The 27,618-nt window shown below is 52.3% G+C and overlaps 1 protein-coding gene across 1 annotated transcript in view; it reads left to right on the forward strand.

The window, feature by feature from the left end:
* Positions 1-27,618, forward strand: part of plekhg2 (pleckstrin homology domain containing, family G (with RhoGef domain) member 2) — a 132,494-nt gene that overhangs the window by 19,141 nt on the left and 85,735 nt on the right. Inside the window, exon 2 of the mRNA XM_060856007.1 lies at positions 23,375-23,853. Coding sequence (XP_060711990.1) covers positions 23,413-23,853 — 441 coding nt within the window. The 5' untranslated portion in view covers positions 23,375-23,412. The remainder of the gene's footprint in view (positions 1-23,374; positions 23,854-27,618) is intronic.

A 27,618-nucleotide genomic window follows, 5' to 3' on the forward strand; every position in this document is an offset into this window, starting at 1 on the left:
CTCACATCCAAATCACTTATGTAAATGACAAAAAGTAGAGGACCCAGCACTGATCGTTGTGGCACTCCACTGGTCACAGGCCTCCAGTCTGAAAAACAACCCTCCACCACCACCCTCTGTCTTCTACCTTTGAGCCAGTTCTGTATCCAAATGGCTCGTTCTCCCTGTATTCTGTGAGATCAGGGGGAACTAGCTGCTCTGTTCTGTACTGTTGATGGGATCTTGCTGTGCAGATGGCATTTCCCAGATTCCCATCCTATACCATCCCATCTCCAGGATACAGAGAGAGACTGGGGATCAGATAGTCCAGAACAAGAGGGATGATCAGTGCTTCTCAAACTATTTCTCCCCCCACTCCCTCCCCCACTGACGCTCAGTAACAGCAGTGTGTACTGTCTACAAGACTGACAGCAGAAACTCTCCAAAGGTCCTCAGGCAGCACCTTCCAAACCCATGCCCACTTCCATCCAGAAAGACTTTGCAAAGCCCTGGCTTAGACCATCCAGCTGTTGTTGACCAGACTGGGAGCCTTCTCTCTGGGGAAGAGAGCACTCGGGGGGCCGGTGACCTGACAGTGGTCTTGGAGACAGTGGAAGATTTCAGTTAGAGCAATGTTATGAAGATGACAAGAGGTTTTCTAGTTCAGTGAGTAGCGTCCCTGCCTCTTGGCCAGGTGCTGGCTGAGTGGGACTCCTGAACGAGGAACCAATCCCTTCAGTCGCAGCACATTTGAGGATCTGTGGTTGGTCCTTAGCCTCTTGACCTGCTCCCTTCTCCTGCTCACTCCCCACTGACGGGCTCCTGTGAAGGGATGACTGAACTAGACTGAACTGTGCCCCAGCCTTGCCCCAGCTCCTGCCTCACACTCAGCTGTAGGCACCAGAGCAACAGCAAAATGCTGCAGGTGCTGGAAATCTGAAACAAATACAGACACTGCTGGAGAAACCCAGTGGGTCTGGCAGTGTCTGTGGAGAGAGAAAGCAGAGCTAACGTCTCAGACTCAGCGTCTATTTTGCAGAACTGTTCTGTCTCTCACTGTCTCTTTGTCCCTGTCTGTCTCTCCATCTCCATCTCCTTGTCTCTCCTCCTTTCTCACCCTCCCCCTTTCTGACTGTCTCTTTCTTCCACTGTCTCCTTCTCTTCCTCTCTCCCTCTTTATCTCCATTCCCTTCTCCCGTTGTTTCTCTCTCTTCCCTCTCTGTCTCTCTCTTTCTCCCAATCTCTCTCTATTCCTTTCCCAATCTCTCTCTCTCCCTCCTTCTCTCCTCCCTGTCTCTCTCTCTCTCCCCCTCATCTCACTCTCTCCCCCATCTCTCTCTCTCTCTCTCTCCCTCTGTCTCTTTCTCCCCGTCTCTCTCTTCCCCCCTCTCTCTCCCCCTGTCTCTCTCTCTCTCTCTCTCCCGCCCTTCTCCCTCCCTCCCTCTCTCCCCATCTCTCTCTCTCTTCCCCCCTTCCCCCTGTCTCTCTCTCTCCCCCATCTCTCTCTCTCTCTCTCTCCCCCCGTTTCTCTCTCTCAGTCTCTCTGTTCCCACACAGTGTGAGGAGAGACATTCGCACTCTGCTGGTAGTTTAGTGGTAACAGTTCACTGGTCCCTGATGTCCTTTCCAACCCTGGGGGACTGATGATGGGATTGATGTTAATGAAACCCAGAGCCCGGGGTCTCCAAGTGCAGTGATTCTAATCAGAGAGCACCATTAACAGAAACAAGCTGGGACTCTGGAGCAGATTTCATTTCATAACCTCCATTCCTTAAGCCTCTCGTCAATACCGAGATAATCTTTAGCTGAAGGGCGATTGTTCAGTTGTTGAGAGTTTCTGATAAATATGTCGTGAGACGTTAGCAATGCTTGTAATCCGAGACTTCCTGATGGGATTTCACCTCAACCCCTTCCTCCGAGATTGCGTTTACATGGCGACAGGGATAAACAAGGTTCAAAACTCAGTCCATTAAATATTTTTAATGTTACATTGCAAACAACAGACAAACCAGCTGCAAACGCCAGTGTGGTACTGAGGGAGTGCTGCACTGTCAGAGGGTCAGTGCTGAGGGAGTGCCGCACTGTCAGAGGGTCAGTGCTGAGGGAGTGCCGCACTGTCAGAGGGTCAGTGCTAAGGGAGTGCCGCAGTGTCGGACAGTCTGTGCTGAGGGAGTGCCGCACTGTCGGAGGGTCAGTGCTGAGGGAGTGCCGCACTGTCGGACGGTCTGTGCTGAGGGAGTGCCGCACTGTCAGAGGGTCAGTGCTGAGGGAGTGCCGCACTGTCAGAGGGTCAGTGCTGAGGGAGTGGGCACTGTCAGAGGGTCAGTGCTGACGGTGTGCCGCACTGTCAGAGGGTCAGTGCTGAGGGAGTGCCGCACTGTCAGAGGGTCAGTGCTGAGGGAGTGCCGCACTGTCAGAGGGTCAGTGCTGAGGGAGTGCCGCACTGTCAGAGGGTCAGTGCTGAGGGAGTGCCGCACTGTCGGACAGTCTGTGCTGAGGGAGTGCCGCACTGTCAGAGGGTCAGTGCTGAGGGAGTGCCGCACTGTCAGAGGGTCAGTGCTGAGGGAGTGCCGCACTGTCGGACGGTCTGTGCTGAGGGAGTGCCGCACTGTCAGAGGGTCAGTGCTGAGGGAGTGCCGCACTGTCAGAGGGTCAGTGCTGAGGGAGTGGGCACTGTCAGAGGGTCAGTGCTGACGGTGTGCCGCACTGTCAGAGGGTCAGTGCTGAGGGAGTGCCGCACTGTCAGAGGGTCAGTGCTGAGGGAGTGCCGCACTGTCGGACGGTCTGTGCTGAGGGAGTGCCGCACTGTCAGAGGGTCAGTGCTGAGGGAGTGCCGCACTGTCAGAGGGTCAGTGCTGAGGGAGTGCCGCACTGTCAGAGGGTCAGTGCTGAGGGAGCGCCGCACTGTCGGAGGGTCAGTGCTGAGGGAGCGCCGCACTGTCAGAGGGTCAGTGCTGAGGGCGTGCCGCACTGTCGCAGGGTCAGTGCTGAGGGAGTGCAACACTGTCAGAGGGTCAGTGCTGAGGGAGCGCCGCACTGTCAGAGGGTCAGTGCTGAGGGCGTGCCGCACTGTCGGAGGGTCAGTGCTGAGGGAGCGCCGCACTGTCGGAGGCTCAGTGCTGAGGGAGTGCCGCACTGTCGGAGGCTCAGTGCTGAGGGAGTGCCGCACTGTCGGAGGGTCAGTGCTGAGGGAGCGCCGCACTGTCGGAGGGTCAGTGCTGAGGGAGCGCCGCACTGTCGGAGGGTCAGTGCTGAGGGAGCGCCGCACTGTCGGAGGGTCAGTGCTGAGGGCGTGCCGCACTGTCGGAGGGTCAGTGCTGAGGGAGCGCCGCACTGTCGGAGGGTCAGTGCTGAGGGCGTGCCGCACTGTCGGAGGGTCAGTGCTGAGGGAGCGCCGCACTGTCGGAGGGTCAGTGCTGAGGGAGCGCCGCACTGTCGGAGGGTCAGTGCTGAGGGCGTGCTATGAAATGGTGAGGTTTCTCCTGCTGCTTCAGCCTCGGGTCAAACATTAATGAAAGAGCTGAATTCCAGAGCGGAGGGGGGGGGAGGGGGCAGGCACGGCCCTTGACATCAAGGCTGCATTCGACCGAGTGTGGCATCAACGAGTCCTGGCAAACCTGGTGTCAGTGAGTATCAGGGGACAAATCTCCACTGGTCGGAGACATACATGGCACACAGGAAGATGGTTGTGGTTGATGGAGATCAGTAACTCAGCTCCAGGAGATCTCTGCAGGAGTCCCTCAGGGGAGTGTCCTGGGCCCAACCACCTTCAGCTGCTTCATCAATGTCCTTCCCTCCATCAGAAGGTCAGAAATGGGGATATTTGCTGATGACTGCACAGTGTTCAGCACCGTTAGTGACTCCTCAGACACTGAGACAGTCCGTGTTCAAATGCAGCAAGATCTGGACAATATCCAGGCTTGGGCTGACAAGTGGCAAGTAACATTCACGCCGCACAAATATCAGACAATGACCATCACCAATAAGAGAGAATGACTAACTCCACAAAGTGGTCAAGAGGGCATACAGCATTTTTCCTTCACTGGACGGGGTATTGATTACAAGAGCTGGCAGGTCATGTTACAATTGTATAAGACTTTGGATCGGTCACATTTGGAATACTGCGTTGCCACATTATCAAAAGGATGTGGACACTTTGGAGAGGATGCAAGGAGGTTTACCAGGATGTTGCCTGGTATGGAGGGGCTAGATATGAAGCAAGGTTGAGTAGGTTAGGATTATTTTCATTAGAAAGATGGAGGTTGTGGGGAGACCTGAGTGAGGTCTACAAAATCATGAGAGGTATAGATAGGGTGGATCGCAAGAGGCTTTCTCCTAGAGTAGGGGGCTCAATTACAAGGGGTCATGAGTTCAAAGTGAGAGGGGAAAGGTTTAGGGGAGATATGGGTGTAAAGTTCTTTATGCAGAGGGGTAGTGGGGGCCTATAACGCGTTGCTAGCGGAGGTGATGGGGGGGAGCGATAGCCTCATTTAAGATGTATCTAGACAGATACATGAATGGGCAGGGAACAAAGGGATACGAATCCTTAGAAAGTAAGTGACAGGTTTAGGTAGAGGAGCTGGATCAACACAGGCTTGGAGGGTCGAAGGGCCTGTTCTGTGCTGTAGTTTTCTGTGTTCTTTGTTCACCACCACCCCTTGACATTCAATGGCATCGCCGTCACTGAATCCCCCACTACCAACATCCTGGGGGTTATCATTGACCAGAAACTCAACTGGACTCACCACATAAACACAGTGGCTACAAGGGCAGGTCAGAGGTTGGGATTCCTGCAGCGAGTAACTCCCCTCCTGACCCCCCAAAGCCTGTCCACCATCTCCAAGGCACAAATCAGGAGTGTGAGGGAATACTCCCCACTTGCCCCTGGATGGGGGCAGCTCCAACAACACTCAAGAAGCTCAACACCATACTGGGACAAAGCAGCCCCCACTTGATTGGCCCCACATCCACAAACATCCACTCCCTCCCCACCATCGATGCTCAGTGTGTACCATCTACAAGATGCCCTGCAGAAACTCACCAAAGATCCTCAGGCAGCACCTTCCAAACCCACGGCCACTTCCATCTAGAAGGACAAGGGCAGCAGATACATGGGAACACCACTCCCTGCAAGTTCCCCTCCGAGCCCCTCACCATCCTGACTTGGAAATATATCACCGTTCCTTCAGTGTGGCTGGGTCAGAATCCTGGAATTCCCTCCCTAAGGGCATTGTGGGTCAACCCACAGCACATGGACTGCAGCGGGTCAAGGAGGCAGCTCACCCCCACCTTCTCAAGGGGCAACTAGGGATGGGTAATAAATGCTGGGCCCACCAGCAGTCCCTTCATAAAACCATAAGACATAGGAGCTGAAATTAGGCCATTCAGCCCATCCAGTCTGCTTTGCCATTTAATCATGGCTGATACATTTCTTAACCCCATTCTCTGCTTGGTCCCTGTAACCCTTGATCCCTTACCTATCTCTGTACTAAATATTCTCCATGAGCTGGTCTCCACAGCGTTCTGTGGCAGTGAATTTCCTGTGAGTGAATGAAGGGAAGCAGCATGGATTGGAACTGATTGGAAAGAATCCGAGAGGAAGCTGATGGGAGTTTTTTGGTGGAGGCGGTATGAAAGGAGGGTTGTGATTGCACAGGTCCTGCAGAATCAGGAATACTTCCCAAATTTGGAAAGGGGGGCAATTGCAGACGAGTTGCAGAGTGAGTGAGGTGGGGAGGGTAGGATCGCAGGGACAGGAGCTTGATTGGTGGACAGTGTCTCTCCGTACAGAGTGCTGCCTCTGTGCTGGGGGAAGAGTCTCCCTGTGATGGACAACAAAGGGGATGGTCTTTGGAAATCCCAGAGGATGACTCCTTCCCCAGCTCCCACACCTCGTAGCCTTTTCCCCACTCTCCGTACCTCACCTACTTCAACAGACCCCGCACCCTCGCCCCTCGTTCACTCTGTATTTCTCACACGAAACACTTCTCAAAGCACTCACTGCTCCAGCTGATGGCTAACCATGTGGGATCTGGGATTCTGTTTGCATATTCCTTCGCTGGGAGCCACGGCTTGCACTGAAACCATTAACCTCGATTCGGAACAGCAACTGTTCGAAACTTGCAGATGGATTGAGATCCTGATCGCAGTTCCACAGTTCCAGGGAACCTGGGTTCTTTCCATTTCTTTGTCAGGTTTATTTCCAACCTTTTGAACGTTAGCAACGATCCCCGTGAACTCACTGTACGCACAGCCCACTTTCCTGGATCATTCAGCACAACCAGGCAATAACAGGGGCACAGGAACTGCACTGTCTACCCTCCAGCTTTCACCCTCAGCACTGACCCTCCGACAGTGCCCACTCCCTCAGCACTGACCCTCCGACAGTGCCCACTCCCTCAGCACTGACCCTCCGACAGTGCGGCGCTCCCTCAGCACTGACCCTCCGACAGCGCCCACTCCCTCAGCACTGACCCTCCGACAGTGCCCACTCCCTCAGCACTGACCCTCCGACAGTGCCCACTCCCTCCACACTGACCCTCCGATGCAGCTGTAATCAATGAGCAGGAGCCTGATGTCAGTATCGTTGTTATCTGGATGTTCAAGGGATGAGTGTATTGCCAGGGAGATGGTGTTTGCCTTGGAGCTAGTGCACTGCAGGGCCCCAGGCCGGCTGGGGAACCAGACCACTCAAACATAAGCTTCCAATCCACATTGCAACGTTTCCATTCCCCCCACGCCCCCCCACACACACACACACCCACACACACTCTCTCTCTCACACACACACACACACACTCACCCCCATATACACACACGTCCCCATACGCACACTCCCACACCTTCCCCCCACACCCACCCACCCCCCCACACACACACACCCCCACGCACACTCTCACACACACGCACACACTCCCCACAACACACTCTCTCCCACACCCTCCACCCACACACACACCCCCAACACACTCCTCCCTTACACACTCCCCCCCCACATACATACACACACACACACACACTCCCCCCCATACACACACTCCCCCCACTCTCCCCTCCTGTACACACACACACCCATACACACACTCCCCCCCACACACACTCTCCCCCCACACACTCACACACACACACCTTCCCCCCACACACACACACTCCCCTTCCCCCCACACACAGACACTCCCCCCCACACACACTCCCCCCCACACACACACCCCACACACTCCCCCCCCATGCACACACACCCATACATACTCCCCCATACACACACACCCACACACACTCCCCCCTTACACCGCCCCACACACACTCCCCCACACACACATACCACCCACACACACTCCCCCCTTACACACATACCCACACACACCCACACACACACACACACACTCCCCCCCACACCCACACACACTCACCCCCCCACACACACACACACTCATGCGCACGTGAATGAATACACATGTACAGATACTTGCTCAGTATAGATACACACACACACACACACCTGTAACCGCCTGTGAATACGGACAGACACGACGTGTTCATGTTATGGCACAGCCACACATGAGCAAACATGCAGCCATGGAGCTGTGTGTCAGAGCACATTAGAGACATGCACACGTGTGTGAATGCATGTCTGTAAACATGTGAACTATACATGGATCTACATGAGTGAAGACAGAAACTGGCAGGGACAGATTGATTGTTTAAGATGAAGACACATGACCAGGCTGAGGATGGAGGGATACGGAGCATGTGCAGGCTGATGGGATAAGTTTGGAATGTTCCCCACCTCCCTGAGCCAATTGGAAATGGACAAATACGACATCCTTATTCTCGAGTTCCTCCCTGCGCCGACAATCTGCCAACTCAGCAAAGGTCAGGAATCAATCCCAGAACGTTGGGATTCTCCTTGGCACAGTGCCAACCATCTGTCAGTGCCTTTAATCCAACTCAGGAGATTAGCCCTCAGTCACTGTGCGCTTATCTCATGGCTGCGTTCGAGCAGTTGCTAACTCTGACCGTTCCTGTCAGAATTAACAAAATCTGAACCACCCCCCGTCAATAGAATGCGTTTCATTTGTTAAAGAGGAACTCTGACAGAAACAAATGGAATGGAATTTCTCATCCTCTCTCTCTGTCAGAGATGACACTGGCTCTTTCCATCTCAGAGTCAAACTATACAGAACAGACCCTTTGGCCCATCAAGTCTGTACTGTCACTGATACACCGCCACCCACACTCGTCCCTCTGATTGTCATGATCGCGTTCCATATATTAGTTGGAAAATTGCCAGAAACCGAAATAACAGGATTAACCCTTTCCAAACAAGGGGAGGTGATGACTGAGTTGTATTGTTGCTGGATTGTGTGACCCAGGTTCAAATCCTGCCACGGCAGATGGTGGAATTTGAATTGAATAAAAATCTGGAACTAAAGTTTAATGCTGACTCTGAAACCATCATTGGGAAAGTCACACATCTGGTTCGCAGATGGAAGGAAATCTCCAATCCTTACCTGGCCTGGCCTACGTGTGTCTCCACAGTAACGTGCTTTTTTTAAATTCCTTCATGAGATGTGGGGGTCACTGGTTAGATCCAAACCTAATTGCCCAAGGGCAGTTAAGAGTCAACCACATTGCTGTGGGACAGGAGTCACGTGTAGGCCAGACCAGGTAAGGATGGCAGTTTCCTTCCCTGAAGGGCATTAATGATGCAGATGGGATTTTCCTGACCATTGATGATGGATTCATGGTCATCATTAGACTCGTAATTCCAGGTTTTGTTTTATTGAATTCAAATTCCACTGTCGGCCCTGGCGGGATTTGAACCCAGTTCCCCAGAGCATGACCTGGGTCTTTGGATTAAGAGCCCCCCCGCCAGTGATAACACCACTGGGCCTTGCTCCAAGGTGTGAACCTTCCAGCTTTAACCTGAGACTATCCCAGAGTGAACACAGCCAAACGGTGATGGGCCAGCCCAGAAAACATAGAGAAACAGAAGCATAGGAGCAGGAGAAGGCCATTCGGCCCTTTGGGGCTGCTCCTCCATTCTGTACGATGGTGGCTGACAGAACATAGGACATTACAGTACAGTACAGGCCCTTCGGCCCTCGCTGTTGTGCCGACCTGAGGAACTGATCTGAATCCCATCTAACCTACATTATTCCATCCTCGTCCATATGTTTATCCAGTGACCATTTAAATGCCCTTAAAGTTGGCGAGTCTACCCCTGTTGTGGGCAGTGTGTTCCACACCCCTGCTACTCCCTGAGTAAAGAAACTACCTCTGACATCGGTCCTATACCTATCACTCCTCAATTTAGAGCTATGGCCCCCCCTCGTGCTAGTCATCACCATCCAAGGAAAAAGATTCTCACTGTCCACCCTATCTAACCCTCAGATTATCTTATATGTCTCAATGAATTCACCTCTCAACCTTTTTCTCTCTAATGAAAACAGCCTCAAATCCCTCAGCCTTTCCTCGTAAGACTTTCCCTCCATACCAGACAGCACCCTGGTAAATCCCCTCTGAACCCTTTCCAAAGCTTCCACATGCTTCCTATAATGCGGTGACCAGAACTGCACGCAATACTCCAAGTGCGGCCGCACCAGAGTTTTGTACAGCTGCAGCATGACCTCATGGCTCTGAAATTCAATCCCTCGACCAATAAAAGCCAACACACTGTGATGCCTTCTTAACAACCCTATCAACCTGGGCGGCAGCTTTCGAGGATCTATGTACTTGGACACCGAGATCCCTCTGCTCACCTACACGACCAAGAATCTTACCATTCACCCAGTACTCTGTATTCCTGTTACTCCTCCTAAAGTGAATCACCTCACAGTTTTCCTCGTTAAACTCCATCTGCCACCTCTCAGCCCAGCTCTGCAGCTTATCTATGTCCCTCTGTAACCTGCAACATCCTTCTGCACTATCCACAACTCTCCCGACCTTAGTGTCACCCGCATATTTATATTTACTAACCCATCCTTCTACACCCTCGTGCATTTATAAAAGTGACAACCAGCAGTGGACCCAAAACAGATCCTTGCAGTACACCACTAGTATACTAGAACTCCAGGATGAACATTTCCCATCAACCACCACCCTCTGTCTTCTTACAGCTCACCAATTTCTGATCCAAACCGCTAAATCACCCTCAATCCCATGTCTCCGTACTTTGTACAATAGCTTACTGTGTGGAACCTTATCAAACACCTTACAGAGATCCACATACACCACATCAACTGCTTTACCCACATCCACCTGTTTGGTCATTATCTAAAGAACTCAATAAGGTTTGTGAGGCATGACCTGCCCTTCAGAAAACCGTGTTGACTATCCCTAATCAACTTATTCCTCTCTAGATGATTATAAATCCTCTCTGGTATAATCTTTTCTAACACTTTACCTACAACCAAAGTAAGGCTGACTGGTCTATAATTACCAGGGTTGTCTCTACTCCCCTTCTTGAACAAGGGAACAATATTTGCTTATCCTCCAGTCTTCTGGCCCTATTCCTGTAGACATCCAACTCAGTCGCCTGTTCCCACTTTCTCCCCAAACCCTTTAAGAAAACATTCAATGTTTTGACTTCCCGTGGCAGGGAATTTCACAGACTCCCCACTCTCCGCGTGAAGACGTTTGTCCTCATCTGAGTCCGAAACGACTGGTGAGGCTCAGTGACGACAAGGGCAGGTGAGAGGCTGGGAATCCTGCAGCGAGTAACTCCCCCCTCCTGACTCCCCAAAGCCTGTCCACCATCTCCAAGGCACAAGTAGGGTGGGGGAAGGATTAGAAATGGGACATATTTTTGCGAATTTCTGACCTTTGTTTGTTGAAGCCTGACTGACAGGGGAGGATGTCGGGGTGAGGGAATGTTAGGAGACAATTCGATGGGACGTTCAGGTATAAATATGGGAGGAATTGGCTACCCAACCGTGCCCTGAGTGACTGGGCATCTGCTGGTTTAAAGCCGAGTCCGTTGTGTGCAGCAGTGAATGAGTCTCTGTTTTACAATCTTGTTGGGGATGTTACTGAGCACCTGAATGCTGCCTCCCACCCACACTTCAGGCTGGTTACAGTTCCCCAGTGTCTCACCGCTCACTCAGACGGGCTGCAGGTTTGTTTGTACGAAGGCCTCTCCTCCACAACGCGCCTTTTATTTGGGTGATTCCCACCACCTTCCAGTTGGAAGGTTGGCAGACAGAGGCTTGGACAGGGGCCAGACAGAAAGCAAAGCTTTCCCGGAATCCAGGCCTGAAGTATCCCGGTCCAGCTCAGAGAGTTTCCCAGTCTGTGGTCAAGCCGCCCCATCCCTTGGCTCATTCATCAGCCTGAGTTCCAGGGGACAGAGACACTAAAGAATCTGCATTTCTCTAGCACCTCTCATGACTGCAAACATCCCAAAACACATCACAGCCAATGACATGGGTGCTTTGATGTTAGTGACTGATGCAATCTGGGAAATGTATGGCCAGTTTATGCACAGCTAACTCCCACAAACAATTAGAGTCATAGAGCCAGTTAGATGTACAGCACTGACCAGGTATCCCAAACCAATCTAGTCTTGTTTGCCAACATTTGGCCCATATGTCTCCAAACCCTTCCTATTCATATACCCATCCAGATGCCTTTTAAATGTTGTAATTGTACCAGCCTCCACCACTTCCTCTGGCAGCTCATTCCATACACGTACCACCCTCTGTGGGAAAAAGTTGTCCTTCATGTCCATTTTAAATCTTTTCTTTAAAAATTTGTACATGGGACACGGCTATTTCTGGCTGGGCCCTGACTTTATTCTCCTGTCCCTAATTGCCCCTTGAGAAGGTGGGGGTGAATTGTTTTCTTGACCCGCTGCAGTCCATGTGCTGTGGGTTGACCCACAATGCCCTTAGGGAGGGAATTCCAGGATTCTGACCCAGCGACACTGAAGGAACAGCGATATATTTCCAAGTCAGGATGGTGAGGGGCTTGGAGGGGAACTTGCAGGGGGTGGTGTTCCCGTGTATCTGCTGCCCCTTGTCCTTCTAGATGGGAGTGTTTGTGGGTTTGGAAGGTGCTGCCTGAGGATCTTTGGTGAGTTTCTGCAGTGCATCTTGTAGATGGTACACACTGCTGTTACTGAGCGTGGGTGGGGGAGGGAGTGGGTGTTTGTGGATGTGGGGCCAATCAAGCGGGGGCTGCTTTGTCCCTGGATGGTGTTGAGCTTCTTGAGTGTTGTTGGAGCTGCCCCCATCCAGGGCAAGTGGGGAGTATTCCATCACCCTCCTGACTTGTGCCTTGGAGATGGTGGGACAGGCTTTGGGGGATCAGGAGGGGAGTTACTCGCTGCAGGATTCCCAGCCTCTGACCTGCCCTTGTAGCCACTGTGTTTATGTGGTGAGTCCAGTTGAGTTTCTCATCAATGATAACCCCCAGGATGTTGGTAGTGAGGGATTCAGTGATGGTAACACCATTGAATGTCAAGGGGTGGTGGTTAGAGTGTCTCTTATTGGTGATGGTCATTGTCTGACATTTGTGCGGCGTGAATGTTACTTGCCACTTGTCAGCCCAAGCCTGGATATTGTCCAGATCTTGCTGCATTTGAACACGGACTGTTTCAGTATCTGAGGAGTCACTAACGGTGCTGAACACTGTGCAGTCATCAGCAAATATCCCCATTTCTGACCTTCTGATGGAGGGAAGGACATTGATGAAGCAGCTGAAGGTGGTTGGGCCCAGGACACTCCCCTGAGGGACTCCTGTAGGGATCTCCTGGAGCTGAGTGGGGAATGGGACATGATCAGCCTTGACCTGATTGAATGGGGTAGCAGACTGACAGTGCTGAATGGCCTCCTCCTGTCCCAAACTCCCAGGTTCCAGTGGAAGCTTCCTTCAATAAACGGTCACAGACCTAGCGAGGGAAATGGGTTACTGACTCTCTTCACTGACAGACTCAGAGCAGGATGTGACGGAGAGATTAAGAAATAATTTAGCAGCTTCTAAATCTGTCGGTATGGAAAATACAGAGAGAAAAAGGAGATAACAGAGATCAGGCTGGCAATCAAATAAATCCAGCAAATGAAACGGTGCAGATTAATTGGTTGGAAGAAAATGTTGCAGATCAAATGGTGAGGGAGCAGTGGGAGTGATTTCAGTCGATTCCAATAAACCGCTTCAGGCATTCACTAAAGACAGGACTTCGAGTGAGAGACAGAGACAGACAGAGAGAGACAGAAGCAGTGACAGTGCAAGAGAGAGAGAGAGAGAGAGAGAGAAACAGAGTGTGTGTGAGAGAGAGAGTAAGAGACAGAGAGAGAGAGAGCATGTCAGAGAGAGACAGAGAGAGAGGGAAAACAGTGCAAGAGCGAGAGATAGAATGAGAGAGAGAGAGAGATCGAGAGACAGTGCCTGAGAGAGAGAGAGAGAGAGAGAGAGAGAGTGTTAGAGAGAGCCAAAGCAAAAGAGACAGAGGGAGAGAGAGAGCGAGAGACAGAGCCAGAGAGAGAGAGAGAGAAAGAGATGGAGGGAGAGAGAGAGAGAGAGAGAGTGTGAGAGAGAAACAGAGTGTGTGTGTGAGAGAGAGTAAGAGACAGAGAGAGAGAGAGCATGTGAGAGAGAGAGAGACTGAGTGAGTGAAAGACACAGAGGGGGGAAAGACGGTGCGAGAGCGAGAGATAGAATGAGAGAGAGAAATAGAGAGTGAGAAAGGTGAGCGAGGGAATGAGAGTGAGATTCATGGTAAAGATGACATTTACTAAATGTTTCGGAGTTTGGAATTCCCCTTCCCAGGCGCTGGGGAGGATGATGTGAGACAGGTTTCTGATCAATGAGGGAGCCGAGGGTGATGGGGGTCAGACAGGAAAGTGGAATAGGGACTACCATCAGATTCCCAGTGATCTTATTGAATCCCTCTTCCCCACCCTCCACCCGGAGCCCTATCCCTGTCCTCACCCCCACCCAGAGCCCCACCCCGACCTCACCCTGACCCAGAGCCCCACCCCCATCCTCACCCCCACCCAGAGCCCCACCCCATTCTCTCCCCACCCCCATCCTCTCCCCAACCTTCTACCCAGAGCCCCACCCCTGTCCTCGCCCCACCCCTGACCTCACCCCCACCCAGAGCCCCACCCCATTCTCTCCCCCACCCCCATCCTCTCCCCCACCCTCCACCCAGAGCCCCACCCCCATCCTCTCCCCACCCTCCACCCAGAGCCCCACCCCCATCCTCACCCCCACCCCTACCCAGAGACCCCTGTCCTCAGCCCACCCCCCCACCCGGAGCCCCCATCCTCACTCCCACCCCCCACCAAGAGCCTCCATGTCCTCACCCCCACCCCTACCCAGAGCCCCCCATCCTCACTCCCAACCCCCATCCAGTGCCCCCCGTCCTCCCCCCCACCCATAACCCTCATCCTCTCCCCTACCCCCACCCAGAACCCTCCTCATCCTCTCCCCACCCCCAATCAGAACCCCCCAGTCTCTCACCTATCCCCACCCCCACCCTCAAAGCGACCCAGTCTGTTCCTTCCGCCACGATCTCCCAGGTAACCGTTCCACCAATGGCCATGCAGCTTACACTGACCGGGTGATGGTTTGACGATGGAAGGGAATAAGCAGAATGTGGCCTTTTAAAAGATTTGTACGTGTGATGTGACATCACTGACTCAAGCAGCACTTACTGCCCCTCCCTAGTTGCCCCTGGACCTGAGTGTCTCGTCAGGGCCCTTTCAGAAAGTGGTTAAAAAGCAGCCACGTGGCAGTGGGCCTGAAGTCACATGTAGGCCTGAGCAGGGGAGGGAGAGTGGATTCCCCTCCCTAAGGGACATGAGTGACTCTGGGCTGGAGTGTTACAGCAATGCTCTCACATTGAGGGTAGCCATTAGGGCAGCTCTTCCCTGAATTTACGTATAACCATTTCCCGTGGTGGGGTTTGATCCTGGGTCTGAGCTCTGGGAGGAAGGTTGCTGGTTGCTAGGCCAGTGAAGTTACCATGACAACAGGCCATCTTCAGGAGCCACTCTCCCAGAAACAGCCCTGGGACAAACGGAGCGTTCGGATCAGGAGTGTCCGTAGTTTCCGAGGTTTGGCTCTTTGGGAATCAAAGAGGAACAGAAACTCTCTCCGTGAGCAAACAGCCCCATGCCGTGTCAACAGGAAAACTGCTCGGATATTTCCCACACCACATCAACAACCACACACTTCACAGGCTGGCAACATGGACTGGGACATTCACAGGTCGCAAAAGGCACTATACAAATGCAGGCTCGTTCTTTGCCGCTCCTCACGGTGGCTGAGTTTGGGATGGAGGAATAGAGGGAATGTGAAAGAAAGAGAGACAGAGAATGAGAGAGAGACAGAGAGAGGGAGTGTGTTAACCCAATGTCCGAGAGCACGGGGATGAGCGCAAAGTGAATTCAGGTACCACCATGTGGAGCTGAAAATGTGTTGCTGGAAAAGCGCAGCAGGTCAGGCAGCATCCAAGGAGCAGGAGATTCGACGTTTCGGGCATAAGCCCTTCTTCAGGAATGTGGAAAGTGTGGAGGACCACCATGTGGAGGACAATTCTGTTCAATCAGTGAGAGGATGTTTCTCTGGAGAGGGGTGAAGGAAACTCAGGATTTTACAAAGAGCAGGTAAAGATCTCAGAAAAGGGGAACTTTGTTCAAAATGAGGGAGTGCTCTCACTTCAGGCACCAGGGTTGGAGGGTGTGAGCTACAGGGAGAGGCTGAACAGGCTGGGGCTGTTTTCCCTGGAGCGTTGGAGGCTGAGGGGTGACCTCATGGTGGTTTATAAAATCATGAGGGGCATAGATAGGGTAAACAGACAAGGTCTTTTCCCTGGGGTGGGGGGGTCCAGAACTAGAGGGCATAGGTTTAGGGTGAGAGGGGAAAGATATAAAAGAGACCTAAGGGGCAACTTTTTCACACAGAGGGTGGTACGTGTATGGAATGAGCTGCCAGAGGAAGTGGTGGAGGCTGGTACAATCGCAACATTTAAAAGGCATCTGGATGGGTATATGAATAGGAAGGGTTTGGAGGGATATGGGCCGGGTGCTGGCAGTAGGGACTAGATTGGGTTGGGATATGTGGTCAGCATAGATGGGTTGGACCGAAGGGTCTTTTTCTGTGCTGTACATCTCTATAAGTCTATGTGACTGCAGACCCACAGATGTGGGTGACACCTGAACACCTTCTGAAATAACATTACAAACCCCGTGATCAAAGGGCAGTCAGACTGGGCCAATGGTGGCCTGACCCAGTGACACCCACACCCCAGGAACTAATAAGCAGCTTGTAATTTGCTGACACTTAAAATATTTGTCACTAAGTGCCAAAAAACAGGACATATTCCATCCTCGATGTGAGCAAATCTCTCTCATCTCGTTGCCTGGCAACAGAGTATTTTCCTCTCTCTCTCTCTCTCTCTCTCTGTCTCTCTGTCGTGTGTGAATCTCTCTCTTTGCTGAACCACTCTCTCTGTCATCGCTGCAAACTAAAATGATCCAGCGCGAGCAAACAGGAAGGTATTGTGGGAGTTTGCAGGTGCCCGTGCACTCTGTTCTCTCGATCTGTCTGTCTCCGTGGAGCAACCTCTTGTTGTGAAAATTCACAGAAATGGCCCAGTTTTGATCGGGGCCAGCCCAGTGAGAGAGGACGAAGGTAAATCACCTCGAACATCTCTGCTGTCTCTCAGCAGGACTGGGCTTCTGAGGCGAGACTGAGAGGGGGGTGCTGCAGTTTGACTGGTGAAGGAGGCATTGGGTTGTTACACAACTCTGGGTCTCAGGTTTGAGGTTTCTCTCAGGAAGTCAGAGCTCAGTGCAGTTCTGCAATGTTGTGTTTTTTTTTTGTCTCCCTCATTAACGGCTGGTAACTCCAATCCAGCCTTCAGGCTGAACAAGCCAGCAGACATTTCACAATCACGATTAATCAGAGTTCTTAAAACCAGCACAGCAGATGTATTTTAAGGTGTAATCCAGTGGAGTCCAATTGCCACTTGTATACAACTGCCCAGAAAGTAGCATTTCTTTTTGCTAGAAAGGCTTTTTTTTGGGTGAAAATTGAACATTTCTTTGTGTTTGGTTCATTGCCTGTTTGTTACAAGGTGCAGGTTCGATTTGGCAGCTTTATTTCTGGTTTCTCTCTCTCTGAGATGTGCAAATTCACAGCGTCTCAGCTCCAGCTCATACAGTTGCACACTCACCCTCATCCAGGAGGTCGTGGGTTCAGGGCCCACTCCACGCACCTCAGCAGATGATCAGATTCCTCTCAATTCTGAGGGAGTGCCGCACTGTCGGAGGGTCAGTGCTGAGGGAGAGGGGGCACTGTCGGAGGGTCAGTGCTGAGGGAGAGCCGCACTGTCGGAGGGTCAGTGCTGAGGGAGTGGGCACTGTCGGAGGGTCAGTGCTGAGGGAGTGCTGCACTATCAGAGGGTCAGTGCTGAGGGAGCGCCGCACTGTCGGAGGGTCAGTGCTGAGGGAGCGCTGCACTGTCGGAGGATCTGTGCTGAGGGAGTGGGCACTGTCGGAGGGTCAGTGCTGAGGGAGTGGGCACTGTCGGAGGGTCAGTGCTGAGGGAGGGCCGCACCGTCGGAGGGTCAGTGCTGAGGGAGTGCTGCACTATCAGAGGGTCAGTGCTGAGGGAGCGCCGCACTGTCGGAAGGTCAGTGCTGAGGGAGTGCCGCACTGTCGGAGGATCTGTGCTGAGGGAGCACCGCACTGTCGGAGGGTCAGTGCTGAGGGAGTGTCGTACTGTCGGAGGGTCAGTGCTGAGGGAGTGCCGCACTGTCGGAGGGTCAGTGCTGAGGGAGTGCGGCACTGTCGGAGAGTCAGTGCTGAGGGACCGCCGCACTGTCAGAGGGTCAGTACTGAGGGAGTGCTGCACTGTCGAGGGTCAGTACTGAGGGAGCGCTGTACAGTCGGAGGGTCAGTACTGAGGGAGTGGGCACTGTCGGAGGGTTAGTGCTGAGGGAGTGGGCACTGTTTGAGGGCCAGTGCTGAGGGAGCACTGCGCAGTCGGAGGGTCAGTGCTGAGGGAATGGGCACTGTCGGTGGGTCAGTGCTGAGGGAATGGGCACTGTCGGAGGGTCAGTGCTGAGGGAATGGGCACTGTCAGAGGGTCAGTGCTGAGGGAGTGGGCACTGTCGGAGGGTCAGTGCTGAGGGAATGGGCACTGTCGGAGGGTCAGTGCTGAGGGACTGCTGCACTGTCGGAGGGTCAGTGCTGAAGGAGTAGGCACTGTCGGAGGGTCAGTGCTGAAGGAGTAGGCACTGTCACAGGGTCAGTGCTGAGGGAGTGCTGCACTGTCAGAGGGTCAGTGATTTCTCACCTTTCAGTTTGTGTGATCTTTCTGTCCTTCGGGCTCCCTCTGACCCTGATATGATGAGACAGGCAGTGCTGTGGAATGTTGGTCAGCTGGAGGGGGGGAGGTTGGAATTGGTTTGTGTGTGTGGTGTTGGCGTGGGGGGGGTTACGGTGGTGTTGGTGTGCGGTGGGATTGTTGGGACGGTGGTGTTGGTGGTGTCAGTGCTGGGAGACGTAGCGTTGAAAGCGGGTGAATGTGTGTGAGGGTTGCGGACGGTAGGGTGTGACTCAGACCCCTGTCCGGAGAGATTCACCATCAGGCGGTAAAGGCCGGAACTCCATTTCGGACCACGCCCCTGGTCTGTACAGGGAATAGAGGTCGGACGCAGTGTGGGGAGAGGTCCGCACCGTTGCGGTCTACACTCAGAGCAGTGACGGTCACCTGACTGGGAGCTCAGGCAGAGTGGGCCCTGCCTCAAGGCTGTGTCCTGTCTCGGTGATGGATAGGGTGACAGTGGGAGGCAGCAGGAACGTCGTGTGTTTCACGCTTAGCTTCAGCCCCTTCACTGTGTGTGGGGCTCTGGCCTGAAGGAATCCGGCATCAGGTAACTCCAGGAGATTGTGAACCTCACCCTACCTCACCCCGAGGGGCAGGGAGGATGGACACATTCCCAGAGCCTGTGGCCCTCACTCTGCTGTTCTGATAGGGGCCACAGTGATTCCAGTATCTGGCCTGCAGTGGATCCACTCTCACATCACTGCCCCAGTGAGGTGTGCAGTCCACAGGCGTATTGTACAGCCTGAGAACCAGGCCTTTCATGGTCTGACTGGGTGGTAACACTGGGCACACGCTGGCTAACAGGATATCGTTAACCCTTTCAGAGCTGCTGAAGACTTTTCTGATATATTCCCTCGTGGATGTGGGTGTCACTGGCTGGGCCTAGCATTTATTACCCGTCCCTAGTTGCCCGTTGAGAAGGTGGGGATGAGCTGCCTTCTTGACCCGCTGCAGTCCATGTGCTGTGGGTTGACCCACAATGCCCTTAGGGAGGGAATTCCAGGAATCTGACCCAGCCACACTGAAGGAACAGCGATATATCTCCAAGTCAGGTTGGTGAGGGGCTTGGAGGGGAACTTGCAGGGGGTGGTGTTCCCATGTATCTGCTGTCCCTTGTCCTTCTAGATGGAAGTGGTCGTGGGTTTGGAAGGTGCTGCCTGAGGATCTGTGATGAGTTTCTGCAGGGCATCTTGTAGATGGTACACACTGCTGTTACTGAGCATCGGTGGGGGGGGGGGAGGGGGTGTTTGGGGATGTGGGGCCAGTCAAGTGGGGGCTGCTTTATACTGGATGGTGTTGGACTTCTTGAGTGTTGTTGGAGCTGCCCCCATCCAGGGCAAGTGGGGAGTATTCCCTCACACTCCTGACTTGTGCCTTGGAGATGGTGGACAGGCTTTGGGGGGTCAGGAGGGGAGTTACTCGCTGCAGGATTCCCAGCCTCTGACCTGCTCTTGTAGCCACTGTGTTTATGTGGTGAGTCCAGTTGAGTTTCTGGTCAATGATAACCCCCAGGATGTTGGTAGTGGGAGGATTCAGTGATGGTAACACCATTGAATGTCAAGGGGACGATCTATCAGCTCACTCCCTCGGTCTCTATAGAGAATGGAACCACAGCCTGCTCAGTTTTTCGGAAGAGACTGAATCTCTCAGCCTCGGTTACTCCTTCACTTTCAGCACTGGCTCCTTGTGAACACTGACCAGGAGACAATCCTGATTGTAGCCCTCCCTGGGTTTCATATCCATCCGGCTGGACAGAACTGAGAGAAGTCCCGGAGATGACACTCCAGCCAGGGAGACAATTCCCAGGTGGTGAGGGGGTTCGGACACACGAGATGGGCTATTCTCTCCCTATTGTCCAACAAGACCTGATCCAATCGCCATCTCAACTCCATTTTCCTCTCTGATCCCTCATGACCCCGACCCACCTGGCAAACCTACCCCAGCCTCCAAACAATTCAGTGATTCCCCTCCGGGCAGGAGAATTCCAAATTCAAGGAATTCTTCCTCACCTCTGTCTTAAATGGGACACCCCTCATTTTGTGACTGTCGCCCCTCGATCTGGGATACGGTATCTCAGCACCGACCCCTGTGAAGATGTCTGCACTCCCCGCACCCCGTTATTTTGTGAGGAGGTCACCTTTGCGATTGCCCTCGGAGCCCCTCGATGTTGCTGACGGCCCGGTGGTCGCTGATACTATCGGAGCGAGCTGTCTTACTCACTGAGGGGAATCACACCCGTGTTGTCAGAATCTGTCCCCGAATATCACAGCCTCGCCGCACGTTACATGTCGGAGTGAGTCACATTTCATTCCCAGCAGAACCTGAGGCCTTTCAGGGGGACGGGAGAGAGGAGCGGGGAGAGGGGAGAGAGGAGCGGGGAGAGGGGAGAGGGATGGACTGACAGGAGGAGATGGGAGACTGTGGTTTGAGCCTGATTTGAGGTACACACACAGCAGTGCTCAGATGGGCTGAATGCCCTGGTTCTGAACTGGAAACCTGGTGTGAGACATGTGTTTAACTCCCAATCAAAGAAAGTTTGGAGGCAAAACAAAATCCTTTTAAATCCTTATGTCAGAATTGTCTGCCCACTTTTTAAAAATCTCACTGAAATGCTTAAAATAACAGAGACATCTGAGGCTGTTGCTACATCTGTCTCTAATTTTGACCCGAAAGCTCTTGCTCAGGCGAAGCATTTCAGTGAAAAACATCAAGACTGAGGTCAATGGATTCCTTTGGCCCTTTCACAGATATCCAGGAATTTATAACAAAGACAGATAAACACCGAATAGCAACTGAAATTGCTGCAAAAGCTCCGCAGGTCTGGCAGCATCTGTGGAGAGAAAGCAGAGTTACTCTTTCGGGTCCGGTGACCCTTCCCCAGATAAAGACAGGGCAGCTCAGCCTCATTGGGACTGCGCTGTGGAGCAGGCTCAGGAACTGAATGGCCTCTCCTCCATCCAAGGGACTCGATTTGGGGTGGATCCCTTTATTATGATGGTGTTTTCAGAATGCTAGATGTGACAGAGAGAGAGATAACAAACTGATATGGATTAACTCGATCGAAAAGGAGTCTGTGGATAATTTCTGAATAAAACAAGGAACTGCGGATTCTGGAGGTGATTAGATTCGATTCCCTGCAGTGTGGAAACAGGCCCTTCGGCCCAACAAGTCCACACTGACCCACCGAAGAGTAACCCACCCAGACCCATTTCCCTCTGACTAATGCAGCAAACACTATGGGCAGTTTAGCATGGCCAATTCACCATGGACTGTGGGAGGAAACCGGAGCACCCGTAGGAAACCTACACAGACACAGGGAGAATGTGCAAACTCCACACAAACAGGAGCCCGAGGCTGGAATCGAACCCAGGTCCCTGGCGCTGTGAGGCAGCAGTGCTAACCACTGAGCCACCATGCCACCCCATCAGAGAGAAATGGGTCTCAGTGGGTTACTCTCTGGAGGGTCGGTGTGGACTAGTTGGGCTGAAGGGCCTGTTTCCACGCTGTAGATCTGAAACAAAACCCGGAATGACTGGAGAAACTCAGCACGTTGGGCAGCATGTGTGGAGGGAAACAGAGTTAACCTTTTCAGTCCAATGTCTTTTTACAATAATGAAATTTTCCATCTTAACTCAGCTGCTCTCCAGAATCAGTGCTGTGTGGAAGCAGGCCATTCAGCCTATCAAGTCCCCGCTAACCCTCCGAAGAGCATCTCACCCAGACCCTATAATGCTCCATTGCCCATGGCTAACCTCCCCTAGCCTGCACACAATGGGACAATTTCCTATGGCCCATCCACCCTAACCTGCGCATCTCTGGACCGTGGGAGGGACCCACACAGACATGGGGAGAACATGCAAGCTTCACACAGACAGGCGCCCGAGGAGGGAATTGAACCCCGGGTCCCTGAGGCTAACCACTGAGTAACCGTGCGGTGCTGCCAGATGTGCTGAGTTACTGCAATATTCACTTGTTTTTACTTTAATCAAATTCTCCTTTGGGGTCATAGGGAATGTGTTGTAGGGAATGTGTGGGATTGGCCAGGGAATGCAAATGTTGCTTTATAAACACCTTGTGTGAGTTTGTGAGCGTGTGAGTCTCTGTATAAGTGTGTGTCTCTGTGTGTGTGTGAGTCTCTGTGTGAGTATGTGTCTGTGTGTGTGTGTGAGTCTCTGTGTGTGTGAGTCCCTGTGTGTGTGTGTGTCTGTGTGAGTGTGTGAGTCTCTGTGTGTGTGTGTCTGTGTGAGTGTGAGTTTGTGTTTGTGTGAGTCTGTGTGTGTGTGTGTGTCTGTGTGAGTATGTGTCTCTGTGTGTGTGTGAGTCTCTGTGTGTGTGAGTCCCTGTGTGTGTGTGTGTCTGTGTGAGTGTCTGTGTGTGTGTCTCTGTGTGTGTGTGTCTGTGTGAGTGTGAGTTTGTGTTTGTGTGAGTATCTGTGTGTGTGTGTGTGTCGGTGTGAGTCTCTATGTGAGTGTGTGTATGCGCATCCATCTGCGTGTGTGTGTGTGTGTGTGTGTGAGACAGTCTCTGAGTGAGTGTGTTTGAATGTTGTGTGCGTGTCTGTCTGTGTGTCTCTGTATGAATGTGAGTCTCTGTGTGAGTGTGTGTCTGTGTGTGTGTGAATCTCTGTGTGAGTGTGTGTGTGTGAGCCTCTGTGTAAGTGTGTGTCTCCATGAGTTTGAGTCTCTGTGACTCTCTATGTGTGTATCTGCATGAATATGTTTGTAGTTGTGTCTATGTGTGTGAGTCTCTGTGTATGTGTATCCCTGAGTGTGAGTCTGTGTGTATCTCTGAGCGTGAGTCTGTGTGTGTGTTTGTCTCTGCATGAGTGTATTTGTGTTTGTGTGTATGTGTGTGAGTGAGTCTGTGTGTATGAGTGTGAGTCCCTGCGTGTGAGTATGAGTCTGTGTGAGTGTGAGTGTGGGTCTCGGTGAATGTGAGTGTGAGTGTGAGTTATGAAACATGACTTTGTCTGAGGAAATCTGACTGTCCGCGAGAATGGAATATCTCGTTCTCTGCATTTAGGTAGCTCCTAACTCTGCCCTCTTCCTTCTGGCAGGTGCCTCCAGACCGTGCTCGGTCTCGTCGCTGAGCCTGATGGCTGCTGTGGTGGATGGAGTATCTGCCGCTCCCATCTCAGGAAGCTGTACCTCGGTGAACACCGTTTGTTCGGATAGTGACCACCCGGTCAGTCTCAGCTCCTCTGCTTCCTCGGCATCGCTCCAGGATGGCCACAGCTCATTTGGCAGCAACGGGACCCTGGTACCCACCACCAGCGCCCTCAGTTACCCCCCTCCGCTCGGCTGTGACATCAGCTTGGACCTGACCCCGGTCAGCCATACCAAGGCTCCCTTGGGAGAGGGCAACACCAGGCGTGGGAATCTGACCATGGATGTTCCCCGTGGTATCCCATGGTCCCCTCCTCCCATTCCCCAAACCAAGGAGCCACTGGCAAAGCTCTCACACGTGGACAGGGTGATGAAGGAGATCATCGAAACCGAACGGGCGTTTGTTCGGGATTTGAAGAGCATTGTGGAGGTAAGGCAGGACCCTTCCTGAGACTGGGATCGGGATCAGGATCAGGATCAGGATCAGGCGAGCACTGTGACTCATAAACACTCTCACACTCCTCCCACCGTCCAGGGGATGTGCAGGTTCGGGTGAATTGGCCGTCCGAAATCGCCCATGGTGTCCAGGGATGTGCAGGTTAGGTGGGTCATCCATAGGAAATGTCAGATCATGGGAATAGACTGGGGAGGTGGAATTGGATCTGGATGGATACTCTATGGAGGATTGGTGGTGACTCAATGGGCCAAATGACCTCTTGCTGCATGATTGGAACTCTATGCCATGGTCCAATAGTCCCTCCAAAGTGGGGAACCTGCCCTTTCCAAACCCCTCACTTTGACCAGGACTGAAGAGTCACAGGGCCAGAACTCTGTACCCCCCATCCCTGGTGCCACATGGCTGTTGCTCAGTCTCTGGTAAAGTGGCGTGCCGTCCAATTATCAGGAAGGTCACTGCTGACCTCCCAGGGTCACTGGGCAAAGGGTACAATAAACCCAACCATGCCAGTGTCACCCACAGCATGGGCACAACATCGGGAAGCCTCAGGGAAGGGTTGTGTCATTGACTGGGGTCCTGAGTCCAATTCCGGGTCCCTGATGCTCGGAAGGATGTGGAGACCGTGGAGGGGGCGTTTACTCGCACGGTCCCAGGGATAAGGGAGTGTGGTCAATGCAGTGAGACCCTGCTTTGTTCCCTTTATGCCAGAGAGAATGAGGGAGGGAGGGAGGTTTGAGTGAGTAAAGAGGGAGTGGTGGTAACCCAGTGAGCAGAGGGACGGTAACAGACTGAGGAGGAGATGAGGATAAATATTTTTCCCCCATTGAGTTGTTGTGATCCGAGAGGGTGTTGGAAGGGAATGTGGGGAAAGGAGCCGGGGAAGGTCCGGAAGAGGAATGATTAACAGGCCACAGAGAGACAGCGAGAGACTGGGGACTTATTGGAGAGCTCTTTCCAGGAGTTAGCAGATTCCCAATGGGCCCAATGGCCTGATACTGTGCTCCGAACACTTCTCTGTGGAATGGGATTGCCAGAGATTTGGATTCGGAAGCCCCACCCACTCGGTCGATTTCAGAAATGGGACTGACAGAATGTGAAACAGAAAGGGCACCAAATGCACCCCACAGTCAGGGATTCCCCACTCAGTGTCATCGTCTGGGTGATGTGGACAAAGTTTACTGATGACCCCAAAATTGGAGGGGTAGTGGACAGCGAAGAGGGTGACCTCAGATTACAACAGGATCTGGACCAGATGGGCCAATGGGCTGAGAAGTGGCAGGTGAAGTTTAATTCAGATAAATGCGAGGTGCTGCACTTTGGGAAAGCAAATCTTAGCAGGACTTATACACTTAATGGAAAGGTCCTAGGGAGTATTGCTGAACAAAGAGACCTTGGAGTGCAGGTTCATAGCTCCTTGAAAGTGGAGTCGCAGGTAGATAGGATAGTGAAGAAGGTGTTTGGTATGCTTTCTTTTATTGGTCAGAGTATTGAGTACAGGAGTTGGGAGGTCATGTTGCGGCTGTACAGGACATTGGTTAGGGCACTGTTGGAATATTGCATGCAATTCTGGTCTCCTTCCTACCAGAAAGATGTTGTGAAACTTGAAAGGGTTCAGAAAAGATTTACGAGGATGTTGCCAGGGTTGGAGGGTTTGAGCTACAGGGAGAGGCTGAACAGGCTGGGGCTGTTTTCCCTGGAGCGTCGGAGGCTGAGGGGTGACCTTATAGAGGTTTACAAAATTATGAGGGGCATGGATAGGATAAATAGACAAAGTCTTTTCCCTGGGGTCGGGGAGTCCAGAACTAGGGGACATAGGTTTAGGGTGAGAGGGGAAAGCTATAAAAGAGACCTCAGGGGCAACTTTTTCACACAGAGGGTGGTACGTGTATGGAATGAGCTGCCAGAGGATGTGGTGGAGGCTGGTACAATTGCAACATTTAAGAGGCATCTGGATGGATATATGAATAGGAAGGGTTTGGAGGGATATGGGCCGGGTGCTGGCAGGTGGGACTAGATTGGGTTGAGATATCTGGTCGGCATGGACAGGTTGGACCGAAGGGTCTGTTTCTGTGCTGTACATCTCTATGATTCTATGACTCCCTGCTGTGAATCCTACATAGAAACATGGAAACATAGACACATGGAAAATAGAAGCAGGAGGAGGCGATTCGGCCCTTTGAACCTGCCCTGCCATTCATCATAGCCATGGCTGATCATTCAACTCAATAGCCTAACATTGCTTTCTCCCCATAACCTTTGACCCCATTCACCCAGAGAGCTATACCTAACTGCCTCTTGAATACATTCAACGTTTTAGCATCAGCTCCTCCCTATGCTATTGAACCCCACTCTCTGGGTGTAGAAATAGCTCCCCATCTCCATCCTAAATGGTCCACCCCAAATCCTCAGACTGACCCCTGGTTTTGGACACACCCACCATCGGGAACATCCTCCCTGCATCTACCCTGCCTCATCCTGTTAGACTTTTGTAAGTCTCTATGAGATCCCTCCCCCTCACTCATCTGAACAAAACCAATCCGAACCCCGCCAATCTCTCCCCCTACGTCAGTCCCATTATCCCTGGAATCAGCCTGGGAAACCCTCACTGTACTCCCTCAGGAGCAAGAGCATCCTTCCTCAGAAAAGAAGACCAGAAGTCCACACAGTATTCTGCAGCGATAACTCGAGACGGAGCAGTGGAATTAATTGGAAGAATTTCTGACTCTGCAGATATGGCACTGTCCTCTCGATACTGTCTATAGAGGCACGGCCCTGTGTTAATTATAACATTCGCAACAGTGAGTCCCTTTAATAAGGCTCTCTGATCTGGAGAGACCTCTTCAATTAGAAATATTTATGGTTTCCTTAGTAATAGGCATTTGAGCAAAGCACTTCCTCCGAACGGCACTAATTAATTGCTGCTCTGCTGGTCACTGCAGAGATCGGCTGTTTGAGAAGGTCCCTGGGATAGTTTCTGACACCACTCTGATGTTTCAGAGCGCAGTATCTGCAAAGAATCCACTGCTAGATCTGGGATCACAGATCCATTCAGAATGTCAAGGGAATGGTGGGGAGACTGTTTCGGAATGAGATGGGGAGAAATGTCTCCCCCACTGCAGAGAGTGGGGAGCCTGTGAAATTCTCACAGGTTAAAATGTCAACTGTTATCATTCATAGGCCTCCTCTCACACCTACAATGTGGAAGAAGGCCATTCAGCCCACACTGGCCCTCTGGAGAGCACCCCACCCACATCCCTGGACACTATAGGTGTAATTTAGCATGGCCAATCCACCCTAACCCAGGCACATCTTTGGACTGTGAGAGGAAACCAGAGCACCCAGAGGAAACCCACGCAGACATGAGGGGAGAATGTGCAAACTCCACACAGACAGTCACCTGAGGCTGGAATTGAACCTGGGTCCCTGGCGCTGTGAGGCAGCAGTGCTAACCACTGTGCCACCCCTATGTCTGTCATCTCCCAGTCCCAGGTATTGTGTCCCGTATTCCAAATATTTCCCCATGTCACATGGAGGGGACCAAAACGACTTTGTTTTGGATATTCTGCCGACACTAGAAATAGTTAAAAGTTTTCAGAATTCACAAGTTTGGATCTGAGCCAGTTGACTGGACAGCAGCCTTTCAAACATGTTTATACGGTTTTTATAACAATCATTTAATGACGGCTCTGACTCACATGTTGGCAGGAATTATTCCAATCGTTGCTTCATTAGTGTGGA

The sequence above is a fragment of the Hemiscyllium ocellatum genome, chromosome 47 (assembly GCF_020745735.1).
Source record: "Hemiscyllium ocellatum isolate sHemOce1 chromosome 47, sHemOce1.pat.X.cur, whole genome shotgun sequence".
NCBI classification, from domain to species: Eukaryota; Metazoa; Chordata; class Chondrichthyes; order Orectolobiformes; family Hemiscylliidae; genus Hemiscyllium; species Hemiscyllium ocellatum.